This window comes from Giraffa tippelskirchi, chromosome 8, assembly GCF_054371585.1.
Source record: "Giraffa tippelskirchi isolate mGirTip1 chromosome 8, T2T-mGirTip1v1.2.pri, whole genome shotgun sequence".
Classification (NCBI taxonomy): Eukaryota; Metazoa; Chordata; class Mammalia; order Artiodactyla; family Giraffidae; genus Giraffa; species Giraffa tippelskirchi.
This window is the reverse complement of record NC_137282.1, coordinates 80,545,585-80,563,935: the sequence shown is the minus strand read 5'-3', so window position 1 is coordinate 80,563,935 and position 18,351 is coordinate 80,545,585. Positions and strand designations below refer to the sequence as shown.

Genomic DNA, 18,351 nt, shown 5'->3' with positions numbered 1-18,351 from the left:
TGGACACTCTCACAGATCATTACCCTCTTGTGTCATTTTCATTTTGTTCACCTTGGAGAGGCCTTCCTTGGTCACTTTACCTAAAACAGCCTCTCACCCCATCACTTACTGTACCCCATTACCAATTTTAATTTTTCCCTTCATGGCATTTACCTCTCTCTGATATTCCATTAACTAAAATTTTTTGTCTATGATCTGTCTCCCCAAATAGAAAATAAGTTCCTCAAGAGCAGTTTATTCCTCAAGTTCACTACTGTATGCTCCATGCACAGAGGAGGCCACTCATTCATTACTTGCTGAATAAATTATCTCTCTACTGGCAAAGATAAGGATGGGATGGGGAAAGAGCCCCTGGCCCTGTAGAACTGATGGGCAGAGCTCTCTTAAGAAATCACAGAATTACATCTTTAATGCATAGATGTCAGCAACTTGACATACACAGTCACCAAGTAGCTGCACTGATTGACAAAGTCAGGCATTTATTTCCTGGTGAGATGGAACAGCACTTTAGGAAGCCTGGAATTTTGATCCTGGTTCTGATATTTACTGACTGTGAGATCTGCGGCAAGAACACGCTGAGTCCCAGCTTCCTTTTCTACTTAGAGGTCTATACCGCTCACCTTACGGAATTACTGCAGAGGAGAGTGAGTCAACATCAAAGGGATCCGAATCTGTTCTGTATTATCTGACTGTAACCCCCTTACAGAGTAACACACAGGGAAGTCTAAGGACTGCTCTCGTCTGACCCCCATGACCCCCACATCTTTCCTCACCTTAGGCTTCATCCCTCTCAGCTCAAACAGACAGAAGCAAACAATGTTAGAGGGACATTTCCCCTCATGCTTTAAAAGCAGCCATTCGGTCAGAACATGTGAGTGTTCTTCATGGGCTAACCGCACAGTAAATACTAAGTTCTATTCTGAGGAGGAAGCATAATACCATGAAAAATACCTAGAATGAGAGTCCAAAGCCTTGAGTCCTTTCCTGGCTCTGGACATCGTGTATTCATCCATCCCCACACTTCCTGTCCTGGGGACAGAGACAACCAATATGGGCTCTAGAGGTCAGCCCAGCGTGGCCACTGCCACCGCCAATCCTCCTGTCCTTCAGGGCGGTGAGAACTGGGGTGGGCTAGATTTAACTCCTAAATCTCAATCTCTGTCATTATCCAAAGTGGTCAAGGAGCTGTCAAGTCTTTGACGCTCACACTTGCATTCCACAGCAGTCGAATGGTACTTGTCTTTCTAGAACTGATCAATCTAGCCTGGGCTCATGAAATACTAATGGGTCATGATGATGGTCCTTTCCAAGTTTCTGGGTAGTTTACAAAGGTAAATTTACAGATATATCCATCCAGGGAAGTATCAACTTCTGTTGTCCTCTGAGGTGCCTCTCAGCCCTTCCTAAGCCATCTGCAGACTTTCCCACAAGTACTTTTTCCCTTGTCTGGGAATGGCTAGGAAGTCAGGAAGTCAGCATAAGAATTCTTTGTTGATAAATAATGCTCTGGGAGCAGGCTGGTACCTGTGTGTTAATCACGAGGATCACTGAGAGGCTGGTCTCATGTTTTTGGACTTTGAACACTCCTGCTAAACACTTGGTCTGAGGTCCTAGTTCCCAAGTCCTGGCTTTGCTCTTGGAAATGGATACCTGGACTCCCTGACCTCGGCTGCTACCACCCACTTCCCATCCTTTGGTTTACTTAGGGTTCCACTGTAACCACAGGCATCTTACCATATCCTTGCTAGGCCTGAGCCTAGACTGCGCCTGGCTACCCTTGTTCTCAGTCTCTTGCCTCACTATCCTGGACTTTTTGTTACCCAAAAGATATTATTCTGAAGCCTTTCAGGCAGGAGAAATCAAAAACTGTTTGTTAATTAAAAGAACCAAACAGCAACAGGAAGACCCAACATCAATTTTCAGTTTAAAGCCAGGAGCACAAATACTCCAAGGAAGTATTTAGTGACCCATGTGTGGAGCTGGAAGGTGGGCTGGCTACCAACTATGCTCTGCTCTGTTTTCTCCCACTTATAAAGAAATATTAACACCTTCCTTCACTTCATGGCCTTCAGTCTGAAGTTAAGGAAGAGTTTCTCTAATCATGGACATATATGTTTGAAAATGGAAAACCTTGTGAATTTTTATTTTACCTTTTTCCTCTTAATCAGCTGAGCTATTTTCTTCTGGGACTGGGCCAGTTTCTCTCTGGGATGAGAGATACGGTCTATGGCCTTCTCCTCCTTGGCTTTGGTGCCTTCCTCACTCTCTTTAGATCCACTAGTGGGAGATGACTCATCTGTTTGCTGATGTTCTGGGATCTTGGTTTGCTGGGACCTGTGGGTACCAGACAGGGACATGGAGTGAGGTTTGACCTTTGCATATCTCAACTAAGGTGGCACTGAAGGACAGAGCCCTCCCAACTTGGGGCTGGGGATATGATCTTTAAAGCAGACCTGAAGAATAAAGCCAGGTAGCAAACTCATGTCACCTACAAAACCCAGAATTAGAACAGCAATGTAGTGGTTCAAATGAAACAGATTTGTTGAACTACCCACTCAGCTGCAACTCTGCAGCTTACCAACCATAAGACCTTAAGTAAGTTATTAATTTGTTTCTCTGTAAAATGAAGTCAATGTGAACACTCACCTGATGAGGTTGTGGGATTAAGCCAGGTAATACTCATAAATCACTTAGCACAGTGCCTGCTATTTAGTAAGTGCTCTTTTAACATTAGCTATTATTATTTTATGAGCTCCATGACTTCAGGATGTTGAATTGGAATATCTCCAAGATTCCTAGTGTTCTAAATTCTGATTCAAACCAGGGGCAAAAATGGACACAGTGAAGTAAGGTAAAGGGAACTAACATTTTGAGGTTGGAACTTCACATGTCCTCTTTCAAATTTCTTAAAAGCTTAAACATAAACCCTAACTAAAGAGGATGTGGTCCCACCAAGGAGAAGGGAGGGGAACGCACACTGGGTCAAGTGCAGATTCAGGAGAGAAATGATCTTTTCAATTATTAGGGGAAAAAAAACAATAAAGCAAAAATGTGTTGAAGAAAGATCTTGTCCCTGTTCCCCAGCACCCCTGCCCCACCCCCTTATACACATATACACACATGCATACACACAGACAACGTAAATCTCAGATTTCAGTGCTAAACATAATTATGAATGGGTAATTGGTGTGATAAAGTCCAAAGAGTGAATCCTATGTTAATAAAAGAGATAACCATAACCTAATTCACCATAAAAATCATAAAGTGATCCAGAAGAAACAGAATTCTAAGATCTTAAGAGGAATAGCAGAAATTTTAATTAATTATAAGTAAGTTCCCCTAAAGAATCACCTTTGTATTCATGATAGCTTTTAAAAGCTCAACAACTGTATAGTTTTCAAAATAAATTTTATCTTCCTTTTCCACTAATTAGATAAGTAATGAATGCTCACTGTAAGAATACAAAAAGAAGAAAATTTAGAAGGAAAATAAATGTCAAATGTAACATTTTACACCAGGTTCGAATAAATGACATGTTAATATCCATCCAGAGTTCTGTTCTAAATAACCTATATTTATTTAGGCATGTGGGTAAACCATGTGGACAGGACAGCAACATTTCTTTAGGCCCAGGCCCAGGCCCCGGCAGGACTGCCCTCAGCTCACAAACAGAAGTGTGCTTTCAGACGACGTGCAAAAACTCAATGGAAAAGGGAGAGAAGCCTGGTGGAGCCGTGAAATTGGGAAATAGGAGTTAAACTTGCCTGATCTCTGCCTGGTGAAGTCCATACTCCTCTAAGACCCAAATGGAGTGTCACCTCTGCTGGAAATATCGCACTGGAGTAGCAGTACAAACACCCTCTACAGGCTTGCGAAAGTTTCCTCCAACTTCGACTATAGTGCGAATCACACTACGGTCTTTTTCAAAATTTGTTTTGTTTCTGAGTCTTCTTTGCTTCCTAGTAAGTAAAATCCACCTGGGCTTGGACTGAGTCTCATTTGTTTCTAAGAAACCCTGATACCTGGGTCACAGTAGGAAAAAATAACTGCTTGTTTAATGATGAACAAATGAATGGAAAAAGGAAGTGTAAAGTCTTCAAGATGCCTGAAAAAGACTGATGATAAAGGAAATCTGTGGCAAGAGAGCCTAACACAAGAAACTCACAGAAAGAAAACTTAGTCCTTCAACAGAAGACCTTGCTTAGGCTGCATATTTCATACGCCTGGAGCAGAAGTTCAATCTATTGGGGTCACCAAAAATATTACTAACTTTCAATATAAAAAACAATAAGCCCAAGCTTTAATAGCAGGGCCTCAAAGGAAGAAGAAACATTCAAGTCTTGGTAAATGACTTGAGACTGCAAAGCCCTGAACTAGCTTTGAACTTGTTGCTGTGAAAGGTAAGAAAGATACCTGGAGAATACTGACCAGATAGATATCTCAAAGGATAGTCAGAATAAAAAGATTAGGCCAGGGATTTCCCTGGTGGTCCAGTGGGTAAGATTCTGCACTTCCAATGCAAAGGATGCAGGTTTGATTTCTGGTCTGGGAACTAAGATCCCATGTGCTGCATGAACAAAAATATTAAAAAAAAAAAAAGATTAGGCCAGTTAAATGAATGATCTGCCTTGCTAGGTTTCTAACTTATTCTATATATTGCCATCATAGATATGAATTCTGACTAGTAAAATTAGATATGAATTATCTGACTATTTCTAAGATACTCTACTATGTACTCAACATTTTTTCTTTTTTAAAAAAATACTTATTTTATTATTTATTTGGCTGCATTGGGTCTTAGTTGCAGCATGCAGGTTCTTCATTGCATCATGCAGGATCTTTCATTTTGGTGCATAAACTCTCCAGTTGTGGTGAGTGGGCTCAGTTGCTCTGCAAGGCATGTGGGATCTTAGTTTCCAGGCCAGGGTTTGAACTCATTTCCCCTGCACTGAAACACAGATTCTTAACCATTGGACCACCAGAAAAATCCCTGAACTCTATATTTTTAACTTCAATTTTTACAGCTATATAACCCTTAAAACATTTTATAAGATGGTACAGAATGAATTACACTAACATGTTAACCACTAGACACACATGGCTGTTAAGCACATGAAATGTAGCTGGCCTGAACTGAGATCTGCTACAGTGTAAAATTCACACCGAATTTCAAAGACTTAATGTGAAGAAAAATATTTCATTAATATTTTATATATATTGATATATAGTATTTATATTTACCTGTTTCTTTTTATTTTTTAATATGGCTACTTAAAATTTAATATTACATTTCTGGCTTGCATTATATTTCTACTTGGTAGCATTGGAATAGAGCAATGGTTCCAAACCAAGGGTAATATTGCTCCCAGGGGATATTTGGCAATGTTAGGAGACAACTTTGCTTGTCACAACTGGGGCAGAGCTACTGACATCTCATAGGTAGAGGCCGAGGATGTTACAATGCACAGGACAGCCCCACAACAAATAATTATCTAATCCAAAATGTCAATAGTGTCAAGGTTGAAAAGTCCTGGTATAGAGAAGTGGTTAAAGAATAGACTCTGAAGTCAGACTGCCCAGTTTGAATAGCACTTACTAGCTATGTGACTTTGGGCAAACTGCCTAAACTTTCTTTAATTTATACTCTTCATCTAAAAAATGGGGTAATTACAGTAATTCCCTCACAGAGTTGTTGGAGAAATTAATTGAGTTAATATGTTTAAGTACTTAGAACAGTGCCTGGCACATAGTATTTGCTCAATAAGTATTAGTTGCTATGATATAAAATTTTTAATTTACTTATTGTCTATTTCATGAAGGGTTTCCCTGATGACTCCGACAGTAAAGAATCTGCCTGAAATCTGGGACATCTGGGTTCTATCCCTGAGTTGGGAAGATCCCCCAGAGAAGGGAATAGCTACTCACTCCAGAATTCTTTCCTGGAGAATCCCAGGGACAGAGAAGGCTGGTGGGCTACAGTCCACACAGTAGCAAAGAGTTGGACACGACTAAGCGACTAACAGTATTTCATGAAACAATTTCAATTTGCTCATTAACTTTTTAATTCTCCATGACTTTACCAATCTTGTTAAAATTATCTTTGTAAAAAACAAAAGTTGAAACCTCCCTTAAATTAGGAAAAAACATTTCTTTTCCATCTTGCATAGGCTGCATGTGTGCGTGCTCCAACTAAGTCATCTCCAACTCTTTGTGACCCCATGGACTGTAGCCTGCCAGGCTCCTCTGTCCCTGGGATTTCCCAGGCAAGAATCCTGGGTGCGTTGCCATTTCCTTCTCCAGGGTATCTTCCCAAACCAGGGATCAAATTCACGTCTCCTGCATTGGCAGGCAGGTTCTTTACCACTGAGCCACCAGGGAAGCCCTTGCATAGGTTGCATAAATACAAATGGACATTATAGCAGAACTGTTACTAGAAAACAACATAGAAGCTCAATCTTCCCTATAACATGCATGCAAAGCTTCTCACCAAGAATGGCCTTAAGTAGAGGTCCCACAGGGAACTCTGTTCAGTGTTACGTGGCAGCCTGCATGGGTGGAGAGTTGAGTTTGGGAGAGAATGGCTACATGTATATGTATGGCTGAGTCCCTTCACTGTCCACCTGAAACTATCATAACATTGTTAATTAGCTATACTTCAATACAAAGTAAAAAAATTTAATAAAAAAGTCTACTAAATTTGAACATACTTTTAAAAAAACATAAAATGTAAACATTGAAAAACAAAATCTTTTCATATTTTAAAAAAAGTAAATGTCCCAGTGTTTCGGGCCAGCGGAAAGTGATGCTAAGACTCTGTGGCACTTACAGATGGAAGCAGAAGTCCCAGTCGGTGTCATTGGTGACAGCTGGGATGCGGATGGGGCTAGCTCGCATCTTCTTCCTACCAAGAATCACAGGTGAGGTTAGCTTTAGAAGAAAATGCTTAGAAGTCTGTTCTATTTTCCTCTGTTGGATGCTATTAGCATTAAACTGAAACTGCCCAAATATATAACCCATCCTAAATCCACAAATAGACTACACACACACACACTCATGAATGGTGGACCTGGAAAGCAGAAATTAAAGACATTTGCCAAATTAAATCCCTGAGTTAAATTTCTATTGTTTAATTTTTACTCCACATTACCTCCCAAATCCCTGACCTTTCTTACCCCTTAAGCCAACACATTTACGTCTCCTGAATCATGGAAACTATGATCTCCTACTCAAGTCAGATATTGTTTTTGCGGATGACCAGCTCTAACAGTATGTTTGTTAATTCTTCATGTCCCTAGAGATGTCTATTTGCTACTGCTACTGCTGCTAAGTCGCTTCAGTCGTGTCCGACTCTGTGCGACCCTATAGACGGCAGTCCACCAGGCTCCGCCGTCCCTAGGATTCTCCAGGCAAGAATACTGGAGTGGGTTGCCATTTCCTTTTCCAGCGCATGAAAGGGAAAAGTGAAAGTGAAGTCGCTCAGTCGTGTCCGACTCTTAGCGACCCCATGGACTGTAGCCTACCAGGCTCCTCTGTCCAGGGATTTTCCAGGCAAGAGTACTGGAGTGGGGTGCCATTGCCTTCTCCAGAGATGTCTATTTAGGTGATCCTAGTTAAGCAGCTAAAACACATGCAACTATTTTGATTGTTGTCATTAACTGATGGAGGAAATAGTGGAAACTGATGGCAAAAAAAGAAAAAAATGATTTATATTATTTTCTAAATTGAACCCTCGTGGCTATCCTTGTCGCTTAAATCCAGTCCAAACAGAATGCAGTTATTTACGAACATTAGCACCCACCAAGTCTCTCCTCATTTCACCCTGCAGAAAGTCACTCATTCCCACCTGAGCCCTGAGCAGGTCTCTAACTAAGGCTCCACCCAAAGACTAGAAGGGAAGATTCACTAATTAGTCTTTCTAATCTCTACTTTCAAAACTGTAGCCGGTGACTTCCCCGGTGATCCAGTGGCTAAGGCTCTGCACTGCCAACGCAGAGGGCCCAGGTTCAATCCCTGGTCAGGGAACTAGATTTCGCAGGCTGCAATGAAGATCCTGAGTGCTGCAGCTAAGACCAGGTGCAGCCAAACACACACACACACACACACACACACACACACACACAGAAACTATGGCCAGGGGGCGAGGTTCAAACACACACACACACATATATAAACTGTGCGCATACACATATGTAAACTGTACACACACACAGACACACACATATATAAACTGTAGCCAGGGGGAGAGGTTCTGACTTCTCAATCTCCTAAATTCTGTTCCTGTGAGGTTTCCCATGGCCCTGAACTGTAACACCAAATTCTGGCCCCTCTCTCCAGTGCAAATCGCTTTCTTCTTTTCTGCAGTTGTCTCGCCTTAACTTCGTAACCTTAACAACACATTTCAAGCACCGTCGGAGGTTCCCCCTAGCTTCTTTCCTTGTCAGCAGTGCACCGGCCGCAGAGGCCCTGGCCGGAAAAGAGGGCTAGGGTGGCCAAGAGGCAAGTGTCGTGGGATACCTGGCGGAGGGCAGAAGGCCCGGAACTAGCCTTCCTAGCACCCTCTGCTCGGCTTCCGATGGGCGCTTCTGTGTACTGGCCTCTGCGGACCTCGTTCAAGGTGCCACAGGTTGCCTTGCGGAAGCGAGACGCTCAGCTAGCTCTGCCTTCCGCGTCCGCAGCCGGGGTTTCGGCTCTGGAGACAATGGTGTTACCATAGGAACGGAATGCTGAGGCTGGCGTTCGGCGTCCGCGCCTGTAGCCATGGCGACGCGGACACTTCCGGTCCTGCGGAATCCCGGGCTGTCCCAGCCAACTACTGCTGTTGCCGCCCCGGAGGTTTTCCGGTCCTCTCAGGCGGGATGCGGGCGTCCAGAGTCTCGTCCTGACACTTCCCTGTCCTGCAGCTGAACCGCCTGCTATTGTTTTTCTCAATTTGACTTTACCTCTCGGAGATGAAGACTAGGCAAGAGGCGATAAATCCCATCGAAGGATGGAATGGGGCCTCGGGCTCCACGACCTTATTTAAAGCTGCGATGTACCCAGGCTGTATTCGGTGACACCCTGAGCCTCCCGCTCTCCCTGCACGCCGCGGTTCCCCGGGGTTCCCCCTGGGGCACGGGGAGGAAAGCCTCAGAACTATTGACGGTGCTGGGACCGTCCATGTTGCCTCTCCTGGTAAAATTCGCGCTACACGTGAGTAGGGGAGCAGAGTGTAGGGAGTAAGTAGCTTAAGAAATGGTCCACTAGTTATGCTAATGATTGGCAGTTCAGAGAATATTTTCGAGGGTACAGGGCACACTTGGCAAACACTACGTAGCGCAAAGTTATACACCATGTAGCCTTATCCTACCCACCTTCAGTGGCCTGAAACACACACAGTGAAAACAATCATTTAGATCTGCCAGGTGAAGGGGCAGTTGTGGTCAATACCCAAATAAATGGTACTGGCTCAAGTAGCCTTGTGTTTAAGGAGTTGTCATGAACCCCACAATGAGTTAGGGGCCTATGACAAGTCAAATTGGAACTGGTATGTCCTCTCCTTTTCAAAAACGAGCAAGCTCAGTAGAGAGAAAAGGAAAATATTTATCAAGAACTTGACAGGTGGTGTTTACATTTAGTGTTTGTTCTTTCCAGTTCCTTGGTTGAAGTTTAATTGCTGTTGCTCCAGGACTGCCAAGATAGCCTTTCTGGAGTTAGTTTGGAGGAGCTGTTTAAATGAGTTTGCTTTAATATCCCGTAAATTTAAACCTGGATGGCCTATTAAAGCTTAAATCTCTACCCTCAAGCTCCTGAGCCAAAATTTCAGAAAGATCCCACCTGCTTTATTCTCTGTTTCCTAAAAGAATCCTCAGCATGAAACCACTATGAGAGCACTGAGCTGGGCTTTGAAATGGCAGAGTTCTGCTTTGGACTTTGTGCCCTGGGGCAGGTCACAGTCTAGGGGACTCGATTCTCACCTCTACAATGAGAGTATTTGCACCACTTGCTTTCTAAAACCCCTTCCAGTTCCAGGATTCTGTGAGGGTAAACCAGAGATTTTTGTGATTCTATGCATAATATTTAACATGTATGAGGATAAAAAGGAAGAACTTGTTTCCTGTTCTCTGACACATCTCCCTTACCCTTGTTACAAGTTGGTCTTCATTGGATTGAAAAGTTTTAATGTTCTGTCATTGTAGGAAGTGCCTATGAGATTGTTTCCAAGAGTAATAAGTAAAACTTCTCTTTCCTGAACACTTGCTTTGCTGGTCCTCATGAGGGGAAGTGAGGTGCTGGAACAGCCACTGAATTCTTGTTCCTAAAGCCAACACTCTGGTGCCATCTCCATTTAATTAGTTCTAACCAGAAGCATGTTGCCTTCATCTGTAAAATTAGAAATCAGATGAGAAGAACTTTAAAGACTCTTAGAGTTCTAAACCTCTGTGACTTTTTTTCTTTCCTTGCATTTCAACCTTGGCTACAAATGTAAGCTTAGTTATGGAGCTGCAGGAGAGGGAAATATCACCATGTCCTGGAGTCTTCAGGAATCCTTAGGATGGACTGCCAAGCGAGGGTTCTTGGCTTAGCGCAAGAGAGAATTCAAGAGCAAGCCACAGTAAAGGGAAAGCAAATTTATTTAGAGAGATACACATTCCATAGGTAGAATGCAGTCACCTCGGTGAGAGCAACCTCAGGGCATGGGGCCATAGGATTTTATGGTCTAAGTAATTTCATAGAGAGGAATCTTGCTATTTCAGGAAGTGTTAGTCGCTCAGTCGTGTCTGACTTTTTGTGATCGCATGGACTGCAGCCCACCAGGCTCCTTAGTCCACGGGATTTCCCAGGCAAGAATACTGAAGTGTGTTGCCATTCCCTTCTCCAGGGGATCTTCCCAACCTGGGTCTCCTGCATTGCAGGCAGATTCTTTACCGTCTAAGCCACCAGTGTAGGGATTTCCCAGGAACTGGGCCACTGCCCACTTTTTGGCCTTTTATAGCTCACATCAGAACTGGCATGGCATAAGGGGAGTGATTTCTAGTATTACAATGAAGGTATAATGAGCCAAAGATCAACGACCCTGCTATTCTTAAAGCCACCTTGGTTTCAGCTGGTTCCAGCTGGTCTTTATTGCATCCCAACAGCCTCACTCCATCATCAAGCATTTGTGTCCTGCCCTTTCCCTTCTGTCTCAATAGTAGGTGTGCTTCAGTTCTGCTTACTGACTCTGAATTGAAATGCTAGTAATCTGAGGACAGTGCTTTTATTAATACAGTCTGTTCACGCAAAGTTCCTCCCTTTATCCTGATTAAGCATTGCTTTTGAAGAAATCACATAGAGGAACCATGTGTAGAGGGTTCCTTCTAGAGTCTTCCAACCCCCAATCAAATGTGATTATCTCCAGATTATTCCAAACCCAGGAACTGTGAAACTTGAGGACAAGGAAATCCAAATAAACTTTCTCATGGATTGTGTAATTTCTTAAAACATATTTTCCAGCCTCTCAAGGCAGGGTTGGATCTCTTTCTTCTGAGCTCCCTTGGTGTCCCATCCGTGGTCTCATAGTCACACACATAAGGCTGTTTGCACTCCATTTACTTGTGAGGTTCTCCATGTATCTGTCCATCCCTTTAAGGAAAAATACCTACTGAATGCCTACCATGTGCCTGATACTGCTCTTTCTAAGCCTTAGGCAAGCAACAGCAGGCAAAGCAATGAAGATTTTGCTCCCCTGGAGCTTCTGTTCTACCAGGTGAAGAAAAACATAGGGCTGCTAGTAAGCACCGATGTCTCTGCAAGTTAGAAAAAGGCAGGTGGCTTAGGGACTAGGCAGCGACTTTGTGTGAATTATGGAGAAGGAAATGGCAACCCACTCCAGTATTCTTGCCTGGAGAATCCCATGGATAGAGGAGCCTGGCGGGCTACAGTCCATGGGGTCACAAAGAGTTGGACACAACTGAAGTGACTGAGCATGCATTGTGTGAATTAGGAGAAAACCTTCTTCCGGCTGGTCTCAGGCCCATGCTAAGGGGTCCAGCTTTGGGAAAGGGATGAACCACCCTACATGAAAGTAACAAATGATACAAAGAGACACAAAGCCCAACAAGGGATCTAGAAAGTGAGGTGGGCAGGTGGGGAGGGCTGTGCTGGTTTATATAGGGTCGTTAAGGAGGACTTCACTGACAAGGTGGCATTGAGAAGGGACCACAGGAAATAAGGGAGTAAATCAGGCGAATGTCAAGAAGAGCATTATAGGATGTTAATGGCAAGCGCAAAGGCTCGGGGATAGAGCAAATTTAATCGATTGAAGGAACAACAAAAGGTTCAATTAAGAATGAGAGAAAGAGGACTTCCCTGGTGGTCCAGTGGTTAAAAACCTACCTGCCAATGCCAGGGACACAGGAGAGGACACCTAGTTCAATCCCTAGTCCAAGAAGATTCCACATGCCACTAAAACTGTGTGCCACAACTACTGAGCCCACGCACCCTAGAGCCCATGCTCTGCAACAAGTGAAGCCACCTCAAAGAGAAGCCCGTCCACTGCAACTGGAGAGCAGCCCCCACTTGCCAAAACTAGAGAAAGCCCGCACACAGTAATGAAGACCCAGCACAGCCAAAAATAAATACATGATGAAAGAATGAGAGGAAGAGAGACAGGAGACTGAGTCAGCCTAAGAGGAGATCATGATGCAGGGCCTTATAAGCAATTCACCCATCTTAATCTCCACCTATCCACCCACCCAATGAACATGGAATGTCTGTTTGGTGGTAGGGCTGTTTGACCAGATGTGAGGTCCTATGAGCAGGAACTTTATATTCACCACTGAACCTTTAGCATCCAGCAGAGTGCTTGGCTTATTATTCATATTCAATAACAGTAAACTCTGTCATCTTCAGGAACTCCCCATTATTAGAGGTTCTGGCCTCTGTTATGTCTTGCTGCTGTAATGAGTCATCACAAACTTAGCAGCTTAAAATGACAGGAATTTATTATCTCCTTCTGGAGGTCAAAAGTCTGCAATGACCATGGCTGGGCTAGAGGCTCTCAGTGAGAATTGTCTTCTTGCCTTTTCCAGCTACTAGAAACACCCACCTTCCTTGGTTCTCAGCTCTTCTTCCATCTTAAGAGTCAGCAGTGTAGCATCTTTAAATCTCTGACTCCTTCCTCTGCTTTACAAGAGCCTTTTGATTACAGCAGGCTCACCCAGATAACCCAGGATAATCTCTGTATCAGGCTAATCAGGTCAGCTGATTAACAACTTTAATTCTGAGAACTTAATTCTCCTTTGCGATATAACATAAGCTATTTAAATTCCCAGGAATTGGGACATGAGCCTCTTTGGGAGGGTGTTATTCTGCCTATGAAGAGTGTGTTTAACCTGATTTAAATGTATAGGTTTAAAAACATCTGATGGTGACACAGGTAACTCTTACTACCCTTCTCCTTTGTTAAATCTTGCATTATTTGACCGTGTCCTGCTCCTCTCTCTCCCCTCCACATTCTCCACTAACAATCTGGTACATCCAGTCACCATTCTTGAAATAGTTTCTTCCCATTTTTAGGGCTTGGCTTATAGCGAATGTGCAGACATTGACTCTTCCCTTCTAACCCACCTCCATCTCTTGAGGATTTACTCAAAGGAGCCTTTTCATCTGCTGGAACCCACCCACATCGATTGCTCCCTTTACCAGCTCCTGTTGGCCCAATTATGGCGACTGTCATCGATGTGCTTTTGTCCTTTGCTTCATAAATATGCTACACGTTCCCTGAATGCTTGACAGTTCTTTGCTCTGAGCAGGTAAACAGAAACTGCTCCGGTGAATGCCTCTGTCTATTGCTTTTTTCAGCTCAGCCTCTGCCTTGCAGTCTGCCTTTTAAACCTTACATCACCCCATCTTGGCTGGGTGGTGTTTCAACTGCTGTCAGCACCCAGCATTCCAGTTATGCCACATGGCAAAAGGTCATGCGTCAACATATTTTGGGAGCATTTTCCCCAAACAGCATATCATGTGTTGATCTTAAGATTGGTGAGTTGAATTATTAAAGGCTTTGGAGTCAGTCTGCAAGTTTACGCAAGAAAAAGAGTTGATGACTCTTACGTAACCCATGTGAAGAAAAAGGCCATTCTTTCTCACTGTGATGATCTACACGCTATTCTACTTTTTTCTTCTCTGCATTCCTGTATCACCTGATGGAAGCCAGTGTGCAAATGAACAATTTGAAAATTACCCAGACGATGCTCACACATATATGTACAGACATTTATACACAGCATAGTCATCATATCCTTTTTAGGGTTGTAAAATACTGGAAGCAGACCAAATGCCCATCAATGAGGAGCTAGTTTAATAAAATACAGCACAATTATACTATGAAACATTATGCAGCAGTTAAAAAGGATGAGGTTTGTGTGCTGACAAACAACAATCTTGGATATTTTAGGTGGAAAAAGTATGGTCCTGAAGAATGAAGTTTCCATATTTAAAGAGGAAAGTAAAATATTAGGGTGGCCAAAATGTTCATTAACGATCCAATACATATAGACACAGACTGTCTTAAGTCATTCAAGAAACTAAATAGCTGTTGCTTCTGGGGAGGTCAACTAAGAATCAGAAGGAGAGACTTACTTTCAGTTTATCTCATTTATCCTACAATTATACCGTGATATATAAGCATCAAGGGATTACCGTTTCTTTTCTTACCCTGCTGTTGGCATATGACAGCTCTTTCCATTTAAGAAGTCTGGTTTGGATTTGCCTAGGTTAAATCCTCATTTGAGTGTCCCCAAGAAATTATTATTATCGGAGAAGGCAATGGCACCCCACTCCAGTACTCTTGCCTGGAAAATCCCATGGACGGAGGAGCCTGGTAGGCTACAGTCCATGGGGTCGCTAAGAGTCGGACACGACTGAGCGACTTCACTTTCACTTTTCCCTTTCATGCACTGGAGAAAGAAATGGCAACCCACTCCAGTATTCTTGCCTGGAGAATCCTAGGGACGGCGGAGCCTGGTGAGCTGCTGTCTATGGGGTCGCAGAGAGTCGGACACGACTGAAGCGACTTAGCATAGCACAAGAAATTATTTTCTGAGTTGAATGGTTGGCCTCTATCGAGGTAAGCTCTTTTTAGGGAGCATGCACTTGATAATTTAAAATAACAGTAGCCTCAGACATTATATTTTTGCATTATTTTCATTGGTATCTTTTGTCCTTTTTCTTTTCAGAGGGAGGAGGTGAGCAAGGGTTCGGTCGAGTATTATGGTATGCCTTGGCAACAGGAGCTGAGAGGCAGCAGAAATGTGTTGTGAGCAAAGGGAGGTGACCTTGTTACGCTGTGCTATGAAGAATGTGAGCTACTTAAATAATTGCACCCATTTCATTGTCATCTGGTGTTTTAATTATGATTTCAACTTGCAAGAATTCACCCTACAGGAGTTTTTTTCAGGAATGAATTAACTTTGTGACAGGATAATGTATCTGACTTTTTAAAAATAAACCATGTGTATGTATTCAGGCTTCCCAGGTGGTACTAGTGGTAAAGAACCCACCTGCCAATGCAGGAGACATGAGAGACACGAGTTCGATCCCTGGGTCAGGAAGATCCCCTGGAGGAGGGCGTGGCAACCCACTTCAGTATTCTTGCCTGGAGAATCCCATGGACAGAGGAGCCTGGCAGGCTACAGTCCATAGGGTCACAAAGAGTCAGACAGGACTGAAGTGACTTAGCACACAATTTTTCACTTTTTCAAAATAGGAGAGGAAAGAAAAAATCTAATGGAGATTTTCAAATAGTTAAAAAAAAAAAGACTGCAGATCAACTGAGAGGCAATTTTCAATGAAATAACTGTGAAGCAAGTGTCCGAAAGTGGCTGATGACTGAGGCAGAGTTCAAGGTGGTCCCAGGAGCTAGAAGATGGGAATGGTATGACATGCTGCGTGAGAGACCGCAGACAACGGCCACCTGCTGAACATGACACAGGGTATAAAAACCGTCACCCTGAAGTGCTACTGAGCTGATCTTCAGAAGCCCTACAGGGCATGCTAATAAAGGCGCCCCAAATCAACAAGGGAGATGCAAAACGAAACAAAAGTTTATTTTCTGCAATACTTTTCTGTAAATTACAAAGGCAAAATGCTAAACTACAGAATGCAACTTCAGTATTTAACCAGAGTACTTGAAATAAATACGCATCCTGAAACAAGATAAAAGGCTACACATTGTCAGGCGTCCTACAAAATGTCTCAAGTTTTACACTCTGCAGCATTTCTGTGTGGGGATGAGGGGGGTGGTTTTGTGTTTTCTTAAGTGCTGTGACAGAAAGTCCTTTCACATTTTTCTTTGGAGCATGTTGGAAATTGCTGAACTATAAACAACTTAAGAAAAGTAACACCAAGTTCGAAAGCCGTTTCTGCTTCGCTGTCGTTGGCCCTCATTCAGCACAGGGTTGCCAAGTGGCCTCTGAGCGCAGGCAGCCCCATCAGAGCCGGCCTACACTTAACAGTTCTCTACATTAGAGACTTCTGTCTTCAGTTTACATGCAAGGGAGCTGCAAGCAAGTCAGAAACATTTTTAACTTGAAACCAGAGATGTTTTCTCCCAAGACCTCGGCTAGGCACTGTAATGTTTACCAGGATTTTTTGTTTCAGAGTTGAAAAACCCACTGGTACTCACAGTCCTTCCCGAGGTAATTTGCAGGTGCTGGTAGAGTTGGGGCACTCAGAAATATTCAATGGGCTAAAGAGGATTTACTATATTTAGAGACGTGCTATAGTCCTAAGAACACAATGGCACAAAGTCTAGGGTGTTGGTGGCAGTTCATTTTGAGTGGAATATATAACCACCTTTTGCTATAGCTGAAAATGTGGAGAAAAAAGTTATATATATATATTTTTAAAGTCTTAAGCATGATTACCTAAAAAATACTTTGTTAATATAGTCTAATGTAAATTTCACTTACTTAGGGATTTAGATATGAAAACATCTTTAAGAGCCAATAAAAATATTGTACAGAAAAAAAAACACTTTTAAAAAATTGAGGTTAAAAACTATGAGGCATTTCTTTTGGCTGTAAACACACAGTTTACTGTCCCTTGTTGAAACACAAATGTTTGGATTTCCTGAGCTTCGTGGATAACAAACAGCAGGAGGCAAGTTTGCATAGAAAATTTGCAACATGTCAGCGATGTACTTAAGAAAGAACTTTTGAGAACAATTTGCTTTTGTTTTTAAACTTCATATTTAAGTTAATAGTGCTCATCTGACTGTAAGATTGACAAGCAGGGTGGTGAGAAATATAAGGCAGATGGGGAAAAAAGATGGAATTAAAGTTTTTAAATCCACAGGACATCACGATAAAGGATCTTAAGCACATAGCGCATAACTAGTGTCATATTAATTTGGTTAGAAATGAAGTTGTGTTTTGGGGGATAGGAAACCAAAGGTAAAGAGAACACTGCTGTGCTGAATGGCACGGCCCAAGTGTAGGAACAGAAGCACGGCTGCATGGAGCGTCAACGTGTCATGCAGCCATGGAGCCCCTTAGCTAGGCAGGTACTAGGGATGATGCCCCGCTGCCAGTGCAGGGACTAGACTCCTGGGCGTGACTGATCCCAGCTCTGGATCAGAAGGGGTGACAGCATCTCTCCCCTCTGCTGCTCTGAAGTCTCTCAGCGGTTCTATGGAGGACAGTCTTCTCCAGGGACCTGTCCTCAGAAAGAAATCTCTGGAAAGGGAAGAAGTTCTATGGTAAGGGTCACAGTGATACCACGAATGAGAACAATGGCAGTGGCTGCCGACAACTCCGGATATAACACAAAGGTGGACAACAAGGGGCCAGTGTCCTGCCAAGGAATCCACTTTACTTCTTCTGGGACTGGTTCTTACACATGGTAAGGATTTGCTTCAGTACTTTTTGGACATCTTCATCCATCTGGCCCTAGGAAATTCCAACACAAGACACTCATTAGAATAACCTATAATACCATGCCTTGGACACAACTCACGTGGGACGTTGAGGGGGCAGCGAGGAAGGAGGTGAATCTAAGGCAGAGGCTGCTGTCCCACAGGAGTGTCAAAATGCAGAAAACAACAGGGGCAGAGGGGAGGCTGAATGCTTGTTAGAAAAGTGAATGTCAAAAAGGTTTAAAATAAAACAAAATGACACTCATTAGAACCTAAATCCTGGCACTGCCTCACCTAGGGAGTGAGATGACTGGCAGGCTTAAGCCCTTAGTTGTCCCCCTCGTTCTTCCCAGGAAATGTGAACCCTACTCATTTCCACGAGGAACCGAGGCAAAGGGAGGGCCTTGCTCTTTTTCCTCCAGAGGACAAGGAGGCTGGGTCTCCCAGCAGAGCCCTCAACAAAGCGTTTCTAGAGC

General features: G+C 43.2%; 2 protein-coding genes and 1 long non-coding RNA gene across 57 annotated transcripts in view; 1 reads left to right on the top strand and 2 right to left on the bottom strand.

The window, feature by feature from the left end:
• TTC23L (tetratricopeptide repeat domain 23 like) overlaps positions 1-10,363 on the bottom strand; it is a 61,944-nt gene extending 51,581 nt beyond the window's left edge. For 3 of the 6 annotated variants that reach the window (XR_014062180.1, XM_081520495.1, XM_081520498.1), the window contains exons 1-3: positions 8,515-8,658; positions 6,827-6,901; positions 2,151-2,334 (exon numbers count right to left, since the gene is read on the bottom strand). Coding sequence is in view for 4 of the 6 variants with exons in the window: in XM_081520495.1 (XP_081376621.1) it covers positions 2,151-2,334; positions 6,827-6,894 (252 nt within the window). In the remaining 2 variants the exon portion in view is untranslated. Of the gene's footprint in view, positions 1-2,150; positions 2,335-6,826; positions 6,952-8,449; positions 8,659-10,118 lie in introns of those variants that run through there. The other 3 variants (XR_014062181.1, XM_081520496.1, XM_081520497.1) reach the window with 2 other exon arrangements.
• LOC145517592 (uncharacterized) lies at positions 8,784-15,480 on the top strand. Its single transcript, XR_014062182.1, has 2 exons — positions 8,784-9,189; positions 15,198-15,480. It is a non-coding gene; the product is annotated as an uncharacterized LOC145517592 (long non-coding RNA).
• Positions 15,481-16,046: 566 nt separating this feature from the next.
• RAI14 (retinoic acid induced 14) overlaps positions 16,047-18,351 on the bottom strand; it is a 161,295-nt gene continuing 158,990 nt past the window's right edge. For all 50 annotated transcript variants that reach the window (XM_081520491.1, XM_081520436.1, XM_081520450.1 and 47 more), the window contains one exon: positions 16,047-17,909. In XM_081520491.1, the coding sequence (XP_081376617.1) occupies positions 17,832-17,909 (78 nt within the window). In that variant the 3' untranslated portion in view covers positions 16,047-17,831. The remainder of the gene's footprint in view (positions 17,910-18,351) is intronic.